Source organism: Mirounga leonina, unplaced genomic scaffold (genome assembly GCF_011800145.1).
Source record: "Mirounga leonina isolate KUSES-001 unplaced genomic scaffold, KU_Mleo_1.0 Mir_114, whole genome shotgun sequence".
Classification (NCBI taxonomy): Eukaryota; Metazoa; Chordata; class Mammalia; order Carnivora; family Phocidae; genus Mirounga; species Mirounga leonina.
Window position 1 is genome coordinate 19832090 of NW_023270265.1, and position 16054 is coordinate 19848143.

At 38.5% G+C, this 16054-nt stretch overlaps 1 protein-coding gene across 4 annotated transcripts in view; it reads right to left on the reverse strand.

Moving 5' to 3' along the window:
* CPEB3 (cytoplasmic polyadenylation element binding protein 3) overlaps positions 1–16054 on the reverse strand; it is a 188748-nt gene that overhangs the window by 72442 nt on the left and 100252 nt on the right. For 2 of the 4 annotated variants that reach the window (XM_035025066.1, XM_035025059.1), the window contains 2 exons: positions 13336–13359; positions 477–644 (listed from right to left, as the gene is read on the reverse strand). In XM_035025066.1, the coding sequence (XP_034880957.1) occupies positions 477–644; positions 13336–13359 (192 nt within the window). The remainder of the gene's footprint in view (positions 1–476; positions 645–13335; positions 13360–16054) is intronic. The other 2 variants (XM_035025083.1, XM_035025076.1) reach the window with 1 other exon arrangement.

Consider the following 16054-nt stretch of genomic DNA (forward strand, 5'->3'; position numbering starts at 1 on the left):
ATGAGCAAAAGCTCTGGAATCAGACTAATTTTGAATGCCAGCTGCACCATTAGCTATATAACCTTGGACGAACTGTCTCCCTCTGATCCTCAGTTTCCTTATCTATAGAATGGAGTTGGTAGGATATGCCTTAAAGGATAGCTATAAGGATTAAAAGAGATAATGTAATGTGAAGCGCTTAGCACAATTATGGGCTTATAAAGAATTTCATAAATATTAACTTTCATTATTATTTTACAGCTTGTCCCCAAATTAATGACTAGGAAACACGAAGCTGCTGGGAGACTGCCCTGTATGAACACATTTGAAGAGCTGACTTGAAATGCACCATCTATTACTTCCCCATCTATCAAATATTTTCATCCTCCAAACACTAAAATAGGAATGTTCCAAAGCTTCTTGGAGAGGAGAGGCAGGGTCAAATCACACAAAGAACAAACCTGGCTTTTATAAAGTCATTAATGAATGCATCGTACCTTCATCAATATCAGGAGGAAGGCCTCCAACAAACACCTTTCTAGAGTAACGTTCTACTCGTTCTCCATTTTGACAACGAGTGGGAGAACTTAAGCCAGATGACAAGGATTGATCGCCGTGACTGTCGTCCAGGAAGGCATCTTCAAAGGGAAAGAGAGAAGACCGACCTGAAACAAATGTGGAAGTTTCTACAGTTAAAATTATTTTCTTGGACAACAAATGCTTTATTAGGAGCCAAAGTGTAGAGTGAATCATACAAAAAAAAAAAAAAAACAAACGTATCCTGAACTGTGATTTTTACAATAGGATAAGCGACTGCAGATTTCAGAGCCTAGACAATACCATCATTTTTGTGTAAAGGTATACATAGCACAGAAATAACTGGATTGATACTCAGGAGGAAGCATCAAAAATTACAGCTGTTTTCGCTGCTAAAAATCACCACCTTTTACTCATAGAGTCCCTATCACTGCTACTAAGGGTATTCAGCAGCTATTTTTCCTGTCCGCAGACATTTCTTAAAATAAATGGAAAAGTAATCTTTAGTCACAGATTTTTATTTGCTCAAAGGTTCAGGCTGGATGGCCTTGACAGCAGAGGGAATATTAAACTGATAACAAAGGCTGATAACCTCTCTGACAGCAGGACTAAAGATGATCAAGTTTTCCCTGCCACACCAAAGTAATCCAATTTGGGAATAAACATTTGGAGTAATAACCGGTGGAACGAATAAATGAGAATACATAAATTAAGATGTGGGAGTACAGATGTAGATGTGGTTATGACATTTTTACCCTACTAATCTAGGCAGTATTTTATATCACTCAAAAAATTATGTTCATTGTTAACTCTATAGCCAAATAGAGTTTATACAGCAAAGGCATCTACCCATTCCACGTGACCGTAGGAAAGATGCCAGCAGTTCGAGTCTGTTCATAAACGTAACACAATAATGCCATCCGGCATTACAAAATAAAATCTAAGTTTAAAAACAAATATATTTCCTGTCTGAGTCAGTGAGTTCCTGATAAAACTTTCCATTAGGTTACACTCTAAAAATGAACTGTCTTGAACACTTTAACTTCTGAAAAAAAGAACTCCCCTCTAAAATGAATTCATATACTCTTCAAAAAAAGAAGTGTCTTCCCCATTTAGTCTGTCCCGTCGATATTTCCCTGAAACCTAGTTTCTGTGTCACTACAGCCAACTCTAAAACAGAATATAAATAGCCTTATAAAAATACTGAACATTTATTTCTTTTACCAAAAAATGGCTACTAATATAACTGTTTATTTTATGAACAACCCAGGTGGTATAAGAAAGGCACTATTTTGATGTTGGGAGTTAATAAATAAAAGGATCTAAGAACTTTTTGTTCAGCTCTTCCCAGATTAGCTACAAAGAAACAGAATAAAATTTGTCACCTCATGTCACCTAGCTTTCTTAGCCTGGGGGGAACAAACAATAGGCAGTAAATTCTCATCCCTTGATGTCTGTTTTGATCACTGGGGGTAAAAGAAATAGATCTGCAGCAACTATAGGCAAAATGACCTTTCCAAAGACATCCAGAAATGTACTCGCCCAACTGTCAGGTTTGCTTTTCACGGAGTCCACACTCAGTGAGTTATATGCTTACTCTGTGACAGGCACACACCCAAATCAGCCTTTCCCAAAGAAAACTCCTATCCCCATCTCTTACCCTCAACACTAGTAACATGAGATGCTCAGAAAACAAAGGCTGTTGGGGGCAGGGAGGGGGGAGACAACTAAATAATACTGGAAAATACTGCACACCTTATGACCTTCCCAGACATTCACAATCCACATTAGAATACAAAAGGCTGGGAAAAGTTCTGCAGTAAAATAAATTGATCCAGCATTACCTGGATTTAAGATAAAAGAAATGTTAACATATATAACTCAGTGGAAAACACCTGAAGAAATATTTATCCATATTTTAGAATCACCAAACTAGTATGAGTTATTTGAAAGTTCTTGACAAAGAAATCAAGTCTGGTAAGAGATAGGCAGGTGCATAAGTATAAAACAGAGAAATAAGTACTAAGAGAAGACCATACCAAGAGCACAATTTACTGCCCTATGGGAGATGGGGCAGGCGGAAACCTTTAGAGTGATTTCACAGGTAAGGCCACCTTGAGCAGAATCTGGTGGGGCTGGGGGTTTCTAAGGTAAAAAACAAGAATCCACAGAGAAAGAATTTTCAAAACAGCGTTGACCTTTCCCTCCAAACCAGGTCCTTTGGCATTCCCTTCAGTCTCAACAGAAATAACTATTATACACACCTAATTCAATCCAGAAATCTAGGAGTCCTCCTTGAGATCTCCTTTTCTTTCTTACTCCACATAGACTCTCACTAACTCCTATCAATTCAAGCTATGAAGTAAGTCTTCAATCCATTCATTTCTCCCATCTTCAGTCCTAAATCCCTGGGGTCCAGATTGTCATCATCTCTGCCCTGAACTAATGGGTTCCAACAAGTCTATATGACAGCCTATTTAGTCCACTGGTTTCTATCTTGAACCCCACAATGCCTTCTCCACATAACAGCCCAAGTCATCATTTTCAAATATTAATCTGAACACATAGCCACACTCCTCACCTTCATCCTTAAAACCCCTCACTAACATCCCACTGTTTTTGGATAAAGTACAAAAACATCACTGTAAACTATAAGGCCTCTGCCATCTCCTCCAATCACTCAGACCTCCTTTGAATTTCCTGATAATTCCTCCTTGTCTCAGGCACTAATGACAAAGTGTTTCCCCCTACCCCCAAATAAACACTCTCTTCCCAACTCCCCAGTTTTCTAGTTAATTCCCACTAATCCTTCAGGTCTCAGCTGAAAAGTCATTTCCTCAGGTGGAACTTTCCTGAACTTCTAGATTAGGCTAGGTTCCTGTTTCTATCCACTCATAGCACTTCTCCTAACACTTTTTCCAATTACCATTATACTATCATGTGGGTTTTTATTTGGTATCTCATTCCCGAGCCCCATTAAATTGTAAGCTCTATTAGGACAGGGACCAATTTAATCTTGTTCACCACTGTATCTTCATGTCCTAATGAGGGCACATAAAAGGTATTCAATAAATATTAAAAGTGAGGCAGCATCCAAAAAAGGGTAACAGTATGTGCAAAGACATGCTGCTGCACGTATATGCTGGAACACAGCACACAGGTGTGAGAATGGCAAGAGATGGAACCATGTCCTAAGAAACTGAGACCTTTTCTATTGCTTCTATTTGCTCAAACATTATATTCTATACTCTATATTATAAAAGCAATAGGAAATTTCCTTGTTTTCCAAGTTTCATATTTCCTTCTAATACTAGCTTTTTTTTTTTTTAAACTTCACTCACTTCCTCGAGACTGATACTCCCATCTAATTCATCTTCCATCCTGTCAGAATGACTTTTCTGAGATGCCTATGACCATGTGATTCCCTCTACCTCACATCCTACAACAGCTACCATCACCTTCACCAGCAATTTGCACCCAGGGAAAGAGGGGATGGGGTGAGAGTCTGAAGAAATCTGGGACCGTCTAGATGAGAGATGAGGAAATCTTGAACAAGAGCTGTGAAGAAGGAGAAGTAGATATTCAAGATGTTCTGGAACAAAGAGAACTCCCTTTGTGCATGGCCAACATAACCACAGCTTCCCCGAATATTTGGCAAAGAAAATAAAAGCAAGAGTTAAATGTAAAAATTTGGACTGTTTTAAAAATTGGTTATGGGTACTTAAGAAACTTGCCAAGGTTTTAAAACCAAACCTCTTATTATTAGTGTTTAGAGTATCACAGACTTTAGTGATAAAGTTGCCCTTGGAAATAAAACTGAAGAATCCACACATATATGATGTTTCTCTGTGGATAAGAACTAAGACTATAGGTCTGAGTCCAATCCCCAGATCTACTTAAGCTGAATGCATGGGGTTCAAATTTGAAATCTGCACTTTTAATAAATTTCCCCAGTGATCTCTATGCTCAAGTTTAAGAGCAACTAAAATGGAGATTAACTGTCTATAGCAGGCATCCACTGAAAGTGATATTGTGTGAAGTGTATGGAGTCTTGGGAAACATCCAAGTTCAGTCAAGTTAAAGAAAGTATATCCTCAGGAACAGAATGTAAAATCTATAATCTAGTCAACCATACTGTAATATGACTGCCTTAAGTGCTGATGGAACAAAAAGTCTGTAGGAAGCATATATTTATTTAAAGATTTTATTTATGTGACAGAGACACAGCGAGAGAGGGAACACAAGCAGGGGGAGTGGGAGAGGGAGAAGCAGGCTTCCCGCTGAGCAGGGAGCCTGATGCGGGGCTAGATCACTGGACCTTGGGATCATGACCTGAGCCGAAGGCAGACACTTAACTACTGAGCCACCCAGGCACACCCGTAGGAAGCATTTAAAAGACAGAAGTGTAGACCAAAAGAAGTTAAGAGGATTTTATCATACCTTTAAGATTACTCCTCTGTGGACAGAATGGTTCGTTTGATGTTTCCATAGCCTGAAAACCATCTATTTCCCTATGCTGTAATTATAAGCTCCTGAAGGACTATTCTATTAATTAATTTAGTACCTTGCTACTGTGAAGAGGTACCACTCTGACTCCTAAACTAGTAGAAAAATAATCAGCCACTAAAATTGTCTTCTGTTACATTCATCTCCGTAAGTTAGAACATTGGTATTCTGGTTTTTCCAGGGTTCCTCATGAGGTTAGTATTTGTACATTCATTTGGTTGGCATAAATCCATTCCCCCCAAGACAAATCATCCCTGGGAAGACTGGTAAAATTTTAGTTCCCACATATGTGTTACTAGAAACTGAAATCTTAAGAGGCTACACCCAAATTGTGTCCCATGAGAGGTCCTACTTCACTAGCTACCATCTCTCTAACACACTACTTTTCTTTAATAAAAACATTGCCCAAGACCAAAATGTTTTAAATAAGCTATGTTACTTCCCCAGCATATTAGTCTGCTTTAGAATCTGATACTTCCCATGTAAAATATTCATATTGAGTATTTCAAGAGAAGCAGGAGAATATTTCCCAACAGCTGCAATTTGGTCATTTGGCTTTCCCTTCCACCAATGGTCTGGTTTATGATATTTATTTTCAATTAATAACCACAATGTAGTTTTTTGTCCAGTAATTGAACAAATAATCTCTGAATGTAGAGGTAACTTAAAGCTATGTTGAATGCTTTGTAAGAGGTAGGAGCCTTGTAAGAAAAGTACAAAATAAGAAACCCACAAAGCACTAGTTAAGCACGAAGACTTGTCCAAAATTCTTGCTTACTTAGGAGGCTCCCTTCCTGCAGCTTATGATGGGGAAACAAAAGCCCACTGGCCATGATGGGTTGCCAAAGTGGCTCAGGCCTCACCTCTAAGCTCCCATCAAAGCCTCTGTGGTCAATCCAGCAGCTCCAGCAAAAATTCCAAGCCTGACCATTTTCATCTTAGTTTTTGCAAGTAGCTCAGAAATTAGTCACTTTAGGAGTTTGGTTTTTTTTTTTTTAATGGATTATGAGGCATGACTCCCCTAAGGAAAAAAAATTGCCTGAAAGTCAGGGTAGTCAGGTTCCAGCTTTACTCTGTAACCTTGGACAAAACATTTCACACATCTGAGTCTCATTTACATAATGAGAGATTTGACCTAGATGAATGGTTTTCAAATCTCTGGGAGCAGAATTCCTTTTATTACACAAAAATCTTTCATAAAACCCTAATATACAAATATTAAAGTATATTTTACTTGGCATTATTATGCGGGTTTCTCTTAGGTATCACAAACTTTATGTGTTTTTTTAAATTTTTTTAATTAACATATAATGTATTATTTGTTTCAGCGGTACAGGTCTGTGATTCATCAGTCTTACACAATTCACAGCACTCACCATAGCACATACCCTCCCCAATGTCCATCACTCAGCCACCCCATCCCTCCACGCCCCCCCAGCAACCCTCACTTAACGTTTTTATTTTTATTTATTTATTTATTTTTTAAAGATTTTTATTTATTTGACAGAGACAGAGATAGCGAGAGCAGGAACACAAGCAGGGGGAGTGGGAGAAGGAGAAGTAGGCCTCCCGCCGAGCACGGAGCCCGATGTGGGACCCAATCCCATGACCCTGGGATCATGACCTGAGCCAAAGGCAGACGCTTAACACCTGAGCCACCCAGGCGCCCCCTTAATGTGTGTGTGCTTTTTTAAGATTTTATTTATTTATTTGATAGAGAGAGCGGGAGAGCGCAAGCAGGGGGAACAGTAGAGGGAGAAGGAGAAGCAGGCTCCCCACCAAGCAGGGAGCCCAATGCGGGGCTAGATCCCAGGACCCTGGGATCATGACCTGAGCCAAAGGAAGACGTTTACCATCTGAGCCATCCAGGTGCCCCACCCTTAATGTGTTTTTAAATGAACTCTTGAAATCCACCCATGAACCTATTCTCTCCCAGTCCCATTTCAATATGTGGCAGCGCAATTCACCCAATTGCTCAAGCTAGAAGCTGAACATCGTTTTTGAGTCTTCCTTCTTATTTACTTCCCACATTCAATTCTTCAGTTTAATGCCATTAAAAAAGGTTCATTCTACCCTCTAGAATATACTTTCCATCTGTTCATTTCTTTCTAACTCTATTGCCATCACTCTACGCTAAAACACCATCATCTCTTGCCTAGACTACTATTACCTTCTTTCTGAACTAGACAACCCATTTGTCTTCTCACTTCACTTTAAACAGTAGTAGCCAGAGTGCTCTTTTAAAAACATAAATCTGATCATCTGACCCTGTTTTAAAACATTCACAGATTTCCTCTTGTACTTGGACCACATTCAAAATCCTTACCGGGAGCTAAAGCACAGCAAGGTCGTATTTCCTTCCTTCCTCCAACTTCATCTTAATACAACCTACTCTTTCTCCTACCAATCTCAGTCATTCTGGTCTCTATTTTCTCAAATACACAAAGCCCTTTTGGGCCTCACCTACCCCCACTTTTTAAATAAAAGCTTTATGAAGATATAATTCACCTATCATACAATTCATCCATTTAACCCATTAGCAGCCACCCCCCATTTTCCTTGAACTCTCTCAGGCCTAGGCAAACACTAGTCTACTTTCTGTGTCAACAGAAAGGACATTTAATAAAAGTGGAATCATACAATATGCAATCTTTTGTAATTGCCTTCTTTCACTTAGTATAATGTTTTCAAAGTCTATCAATGTTGTAGCATTTATCAGTATTTTGCCTCAAGCCTCTTAAAATAGCTGTCTTATACTGTCTGGAATTTCCTTTAAAACATTCTAAGGGGGGAAAAAGGGAAAATATGAAACAAGATTGGCAAAAATGAAGCTAACTGATGAGTAGATAGTTCAATCAACTATTCTATTTTTGTGTATGTTTGAAAATTCCCACAATAAAAATTCTTCTTTAAAGATACCTGTTGGGCGCCTGGGTGGCTCAGTTGGTTAAGCGTCTGCCTTCAGCTCAGGTCATGATCCCAGGGTCCTGGGATCGAGTCCCACATCAGGCTCCCTGCTCAGCAGGAGGCCTGCTTCTCCCTCTCCCTCTGCCCCTCCCTACTGTTTGTGCTCTCTCTCTGCTCTGTCTTGCTCTCTCAAATAAAGAAAATCTTTAAAAAAATAAATAAATAAAAATAAAGATACCTGTCTATCCATCTTTTGGGTTTCAGTTTAAATAATATTTTTTCAGAGAAAACCATCCTAGGTTAGAGGGACCCCTCCTAGTTTTCTTGCCTAGTACTTTTCATAGTTACTGAGTATGGAAATATTTGTTTCACTTATTGTCTCTCTCCTACTAGAATGAACACTCTATAGGGAGACAGAACACATCTAGAGTCTAGCACAGCATCTGACCCAACGGTAAGCACACAAACTCTTAATGAATGAAATTAGGGTAGACAGCCCAGAACCCCTCCATCATTGTTTAAGACCCTCCCAGACCAACTTCTTGCAAAAACGAAAAACTGTGATCTTATTCCCCCCCATTTCTCTGTGCTCAAATTCCCATATTACTATAAGGAGTAACATTCAGATATTATAACCATGAACAGTCAGAAATTTCTTCAGCTGTCCATGTTTCACTGAGGGACCAACCACTCTTTTAGTCAAGAAAGCTCATGTAACTGGGTTTGAATTAGCAGAATGACATGTTTGTACCATGGTCTCCTCCCTTGGGAAGGCTTTTGGCACAAAGACCCAAGTTCAACTTGGCACAGAAGTTTGTTTCATTGGATATTTTGAACCTTTGTTATTAACTAAGATTAATACATTGTATCATGTCAATAGGTTTTTTTTTTTTAAAGATTTTTTTTTTATTTATTTGCGAGAGAGAGAATGAGAGACAGAGAGCATGAGAGGGAGGAGGGTCAGAGGGAGAAGCAGACTCCCTGCTGAGCAGGGAGCCCGATGTGGGACTCGATCCCGGGACTCCAGGATCATGACCTGAGCCGAAGGCAGTCGCTTAACCAACTGAGCCACCCAGGCGCCCTCAATAGGTTTTTATAGATTAGATATACACAGAAGTATATTTTACAATAGTAACTCCAATCCAACAGTAACTCCTATAGTAAAGTAACTGATCATTCTTTGTATTTGCTCATTTACATTGTTTACAAAGATCTTTTATATTTTCCTTGCTGCTTTTTAAACAATTCTGTTAAACATCAAGAGCACTGGCACAGCCAACATGGCTACTTATGAACAGAAGTCTCCCAGAGATCTTAAGAGCTCATGTCAAATGAAAAACACAACATACATTTTAATCAGGTGTGAAATGTGTAGGTAAAGTTCTTGTAGGACACTATCTGTTAGACCAGTTTCTAACAGGGTCAGCAGTTATACAGGAAGGCACATACCAAAGCTTGTGAAAGTCAAAATACTCCAGAAATAAAATGATAAAATTACTTGGGGTCACTTCGATTCCATAAGGGAATATGGGAAGAGAAATCAACGTTTCTCTAAAGGAACATATCTTTAAAATAAAAGTGGGTATAATAGGAAATATACTTGGATATTTAAATACTTTATATACAATCACTCACTTTTTTTTTTTAAGATTTTATTTATTTATTTGAGAGAGAGAGAATGAGAGAGAGCAAGCACATGAGAGGGGGGAGGGTCAGAGGGAGAAGCAGAATCCCTTCCGAGCAGGGAGCCCGATGCGGGACTCGATCCCGGGACTCCAGGATCATGACCTGAGCTGAAGGCAGTTGCTTAACCAACTGAGCCACCCAGGCGCCCAATCACTCACTTTCAAGTTCAATTCTTACACATCTAATTCTGCTTCCCTACTACTGTTTCAACTACACTACTAGAAGAGTTTAGTTTGCCAAGTCTATCCTTCAATACTTGTATCCCCAGCTAAGCCTTCAGCTGATGTCCAGGTTCTCTCCTGTTTTCGTTACTTGATCATGAAACCCTCTTTCGAGAAAGCCTGATATATCTCTGTCTAGGAGTCTTCCCTTTTGTTTCAAAAACCATTCATTAAGGCAGCACAGACCATTTCATTGCAAATTTCTCCTCTCCAGCTGGCCCACAATGCATATACTTAGGGACATATGCCCCAAGCATCTGGTCATGCCAATCTCACCTTGAAGGTTTCTTTTAAGTTGAATCATATACCTGGAGAGGCCTCCTTCCCACTCCTATTATCCAAATAGTTCCTGAAATTCTACCTGTTCCAGGAAGCTTTTCCAGGTTTATCAGGAGAGGTGAAAGATTCCACTGGCCTAATCCTTACTGACATATCTCAAAACTGTCACGGGCAAATCCCTTCACTTTCTAGTCCTAAAATATTTACCAACATGTATATGTAATGTATAGAATATGAGTTACAGGTAATTCTTAATAATAAAGTAACATACATAAGCAAGTTCAGTTTTTTAATTTTTTATTTAAATTCCAGCCAAGATCACTTTTTATGCTTTTTTTGGGAAAGTCTAAACTTTGTTTGGAGGAAAGAAGTCAAGCAATAATATAATCCCTGATTACACAAATAAATGAGCATGAGGAAATCTGCCAGTTCATCAAATATATACTATGTAGCAGTGGCCCAGATTGAGTATGCCTTAGGAAATGAGAGTAGATATGAGGTACCCCTACTCCATCTCACATGCTATGTCACCACATTTAAGGAAGATGAATTCTTTTTCAGCTTTGGGAATAGAAGACTTAAAAGCATGGAACAAAAATTTTCTATCTGTTCTTTTATCATTACAAAAAGTCAACTTTCAGTCATTTAATGTTCTCGCTCTCTCTCTCACACACACACTCTCTCTCTCATCATTATCTTCTTTATCTACAATTACTGAACTGCAGACTTACAGAGAGCAGGGACCAAGTCATTCTAGGCCGTGTTTAGCTTAACACTTGATGCAAAGATGACCATGCTTGTGAAAACAATTAAATCAAACTTTACAAATAAACAGGGGCAAGGTAACATGGAAACAGGAAGAGTAATTTTTTCAGGCACTTAGAAATTATAGGTGATCTTAATGTTCTTGATGTCTGGTACTTAATATACATGATTTGTAAAAATAAAATAATTTTTAAAAATACGATGCCAAACTCTGGTCTGCATAGATGTAGGATGTTACTTCAAAAACAATCCTCAACAATAAACATCTAATAAGTGCTAATTATATGTAGGTCACAGTGTTAGGCACAAGATACAACTGTGCTGAAGAATCAGAGCATACAGAAAAAACAAGAGGAATGTAAGGCAGTAGAAGCAGAGGTAAACATTGCTTGCAAGGCCACTGGGCAAGGCTTCATTGGCGAGATAAAGCTTAAATTTGGCTTAAATGCATGAACTAAGGATAGGCCTTAGATAAGTAAATGAAAGGAAGGGAGGACAGTATGTGCAACAGCCAGACTGTGGTAAAGTACAGAGACTAGTTAGGGGACTGTGAGGTGGGGAAAATGGAGATGATGAGGCTGGTGAAACGGAGAAGCCAGATGATGGGGGTCCTTAATGGAGGAGGATGACATGAACTAAGTGGTGTTTCAGAAAGAAAGAAACAATAGAAGTGAAGAACAATAGAAATGAAAGGGGAAGGGCGAGGCCCGAGACACTAGAGGAAAAATTTTGACAAGATGTGGTAACTGATCAGTGTGTAAGAATTGGAGAGGCTACTCTCTGCTATCTACCTTCCAGACGGTATCTATTTTCTCTGTAAAACTGTCCATTCCTTATTCCTTCCCAAGAGTGATCAATTTTCTAGCAACATGAAAAATTATATGTATAGTACAAAATGATTTCCAGTAATATAATTGTTCATACTTTCAATTTAAAAACAATAAGGTTAAAAATATTAAATGGTATTTATTTCCATAGCTAAAAAACAGTCAACTACACAAATGTTTTTCTTCACCATGATTTGAAAATGAAACTGACTATATGATTCCACCATGAAAGAAGTTTTGAGTAGTAACTTGAATACATATTAGGTTCTGCCAATTTTCATCCATTCAACAAATATTTACTGTGGAATAAATAATAAAATACTACGAATCTGGGGCACCTGGGTGGCTCAGAGTTGGTTAAGCGTCCAACTCTTGGTTGTGGCTCAGGTCATGATCTCAGGATTGTCAGATTGAGCCCCATGTCAGTCTCTGCGCTCAGCACAGAGTCTGCTTATCGCTCTCTCCCTCCCCCTCTGCCCCTTCCCCCACTCTCTCTCAAATAAATATAAATAAAAATAAAATCTTAAAAAAAAAAAGAAATGAAAGCGAGTACTTTCAAAGCAACTTATATTTTTGGAATGCTTTTAGTGTACATGAATAGGTTTTCCTCTCCCATTTTTCACACTATAACTTCACTAACACTCTTAAAGTTGGACAAGATTGGTTTTATTACCTCATAATTTACAGATGATGATACCAGACAGAAGTAATAAAGCAGTGATTACAACCTAGGTCTTTGACCCTAAGTCTCATACTCCTTTGAAACACTACATTAGGCTTAGCCTACCTACTTCATAAAGTTATTTGAATGAATTACAGATATGGAAATGCTTTAGAAAAGTAATAGCATTACACAAATAAAAGCAACATTATTTTGTTTGGGTGTGATCAGGAGAGAATGCAAGTTTTATGGGGCTTAGAGCCTATACAAGTTGGGGATCCACTTCGAGAAAAAGAACACAGGGGCGCCTGGGTGGCTCAGTCGTTAAGCGTCTGCCTTCGGCTTGGGTCATGATCCCAGAATCCTGGGATCCAGCCCCGCATCGGGCTCCCTGCTCAGCGGGAAGCCTGCTTCTCCCTCTCCCACTCCCCCTGCTTGTGTTTCCTCTCTCGCTGTGTCGCTCTCTGTCAAATAAATAAATAAAGTCTTAAAAAGAAAAGAAAAAGAACATAAAGATAAGGTAAAGAACTTGGAGGGGGTCCCCTTAAAAGTGAGGGTCCCTGAAACTTAGGCCTCTTTAGCTTCAAGGTCAACCTACTAAGATCAAGAATTGCCCTCTAAAACCTAACTTTTGTCTTCTAAGTAGTATGAAAAAACTGCAGATAAAGGACAAAAATATATGTATGCTTGGCCTTTATTCTCTCAAGATCATTCATAATAAACCATGTAACAAAAATTTCCAGGTAGAAATAGTCTTTGCTATGTCTATATTAGGATTAAAAAAACAAACTACCAACTAACAACAAAAAATAACTATAATGAAGTAATGTGAATTATTTTGCTAAAATAAGCTAGAACATCATACCATACAATAATTATTGTTTTACACACATACGGGTATAAACACGCACACACTCATATTTACTCACAATTTGGCAAGCAAAAGATCTCATTAAAAAAAATTTACCTCGTCTCCGCCCATAGCTCCTGGCTGCATGTAAACACAGAAGAAAACCATGGGTATCTGTATCAAAATGGTGAATTTAGAAATAAAAAAATATTCACATAAACCTTTTCTAAGTATTTTCAGTATTAATTAATCTGGAGATACTGTTCAACTTGACGGCAGAGATATTATATTAAAAAAAAAAAACCTTTATGAAGCACAAGTTAAAACACAATCTTAAAGAGAAATTCACCTGGATATGGCAGCCACAGGAAAAGATACAATGGGTGCTTAAGTGACGCAGTTTTAGAAGGATTTATATTGTGGTCCATTATCTATATCAGATATAGATAAATAGAGTTCTTTTAAATTTTTTTCTGATTTATAAATCTTCATTTGCACTATATATTACCATCAGACATCACTTTAAAGAAATTCCATTCATTCTAATTCAAAACTGTAGCATGTGGTGGTCATTCTGAATTTCTTCACACATGCGCGCATACACACCTACACACACACGCACCCCATAAGCAGAGTCCTCCGGAAACCACATAGAAATTTTACACACAATTAACTCTGGTTTTACAGAATACGTTTGTGTGAAAATTTCAGTGAAGCTTCTCATGATCTCCCCATTTACTTTCCAGACAGTATGACAGATAGGGAGAAAATGACGTCTTTTCACCTAAGTGAACTGAGAAAGTAGAAAGGGATTAAGGTACGAGGTACATCCAGGTCAGGTTGAAAAATAGAGTGCTTTGAAGATTTCCTTCCCTTTCAAAACTCAAGGCCCACAGAACACATTATTACAACATTTAATAGAGCTAGACTATGGTATCATACATAAATTGCTAGGAGATCCTGTCATCTAAAGTAACTTTCAAAGTAGAAAGTTTTTCAAATTTGAAAACTCGAGGTCTATCAAATAAATAAGAACTTGATTTAATTCATCTTTTGAAGCATGACATGTTATAATATTAGCTCAACACAAATCAAAACAAAAAACAAAGATAATTTGTGGTGACATATGCAGTACAAGGTAGTACTAAAGAAAACTATTTCTCTCCTAGAAAAAGAATTCAGACTTTTCAGCTGGAAAGTTGAAATACCAGTTGGCCAATCTCATCTTCTGCTAGTTCCCTTTTTTCTTCAGACATCATACCGTCACCTACATACATTTGGCCTCTTCACTTTCCCAGTAGATAAATAGTAAAAAGGATTTTCCAGTTCAAGCCCTACTTTCTCCCTAACTCCTTCCATCACTATAACTCTCAATTTAAAAAAACACAATCCCGGGGCGCCTGGGTGGCTCAGTCGTTAAGCGTCTGCCTTCAGCTCAGGTCATGATCCCAGGGTCCTGGGATCGAGCCCCGCATCGGGCTCCCCGCTCTGCGGGAGGTCTGCTTCTCCCTCTCCCACTCCCCCTGCTTGTGTCCCCTCTCTCTCTGTCTCGCTCTGTCAAATACATAAATAAAAAATCTCTAAAAAAAAAAACCAAACAAACACAATCCCTTCTGAATTTACATAGCAGTACTGTTTACATCACTTACAAAAGGTATGTATTACAAAAAAAAAAATTAAGGGGCGCCTGGGTGGCTCAGTCGGTTAAGCATCTGCCTTCAGCTCAGGTCATGATCTCAGGGGTCCTGGGATTGAGCCCCATGTCGGGCTCCCTGCTTGGCGGGGAATCTGCTTCTCCCTCTCCCGCTCCCCGTGCTTGTGCTCTCTCACTCTCTCAAATAAATAAGTAAAAAATCTTAAAAAAACAAAAAGCAAAAAAAAAATTAAGGACCCTCTATACTTTTCATTATGTAGAACCTGGAATTAATCTCCCCATAGAATATATAATAAATGGTAGTTAGTTTCCTAGTTTGGCCCCCAAAAAGCTTACTTCATTTATAATAATATGGGTGAGTTGATACTAATAGCCAACACTTAAAAAGAGATTAAGTATGTGGGCCCCTGGGTGGCTCAGTCAGTTGAGCATCCAACTCTTGATTTCAAGCTCAGGTCATGTTGGGCTCTGCACTCAGGACTGAGTCTGCTTGGATTCTCTCCCTCTGCCCCTACCCCTGCTTGAGCTTTCTCTCTCTCTCTCTCTCAAATAAATAAAATCCTTTTAAAAAGAGAGAGATTAAGTATGTTTTGATATAATACCATTATTTCTTTGTCCTTTCCCCCATCCCCATGCCCAATGATGTCATGTTGCCCAACACCCCCACCTCAAACCTTTAGAGAAGGAAATAAAACATTCTGTATTTCAAAGTTATTCATTTCTCTCCCAAACAACAAATTCCCATTCTTTCATTATATCTGATTTCTGGCCAAATGCTCAATGAAAAAGAATCTGATTAAAATACTAAGGTACAAATGACTCATCAGACCTTAACACCCCTAAAAGATAAATGAGAATGGTGTTCACTCGAGTCTTCAACTGGCAAATTTTCAGGTAATAGAGAACATGAAGTGAATAGATCTAGTCTGGGGGGTGAGAAGGAGCATCCTGAGTTGGGGAGGTGGGTAAGACTTGCAAAAGACATTCTTGGGAGTTTTAGTCAAAGTTTCCTTAAATAGTTCATGATTTTTATGGATTTTTTTTTCTTTTTCCATTTCTAATCAAATACAGTAAATTGGCTCACACTGGCCTGGTGACTGATATGGGGGCAAGATAACATATGGAATAGGCAGCCAATTTAAAGTGATGATGTGAGATGCTTCAGTTTTCATCATTCATTGT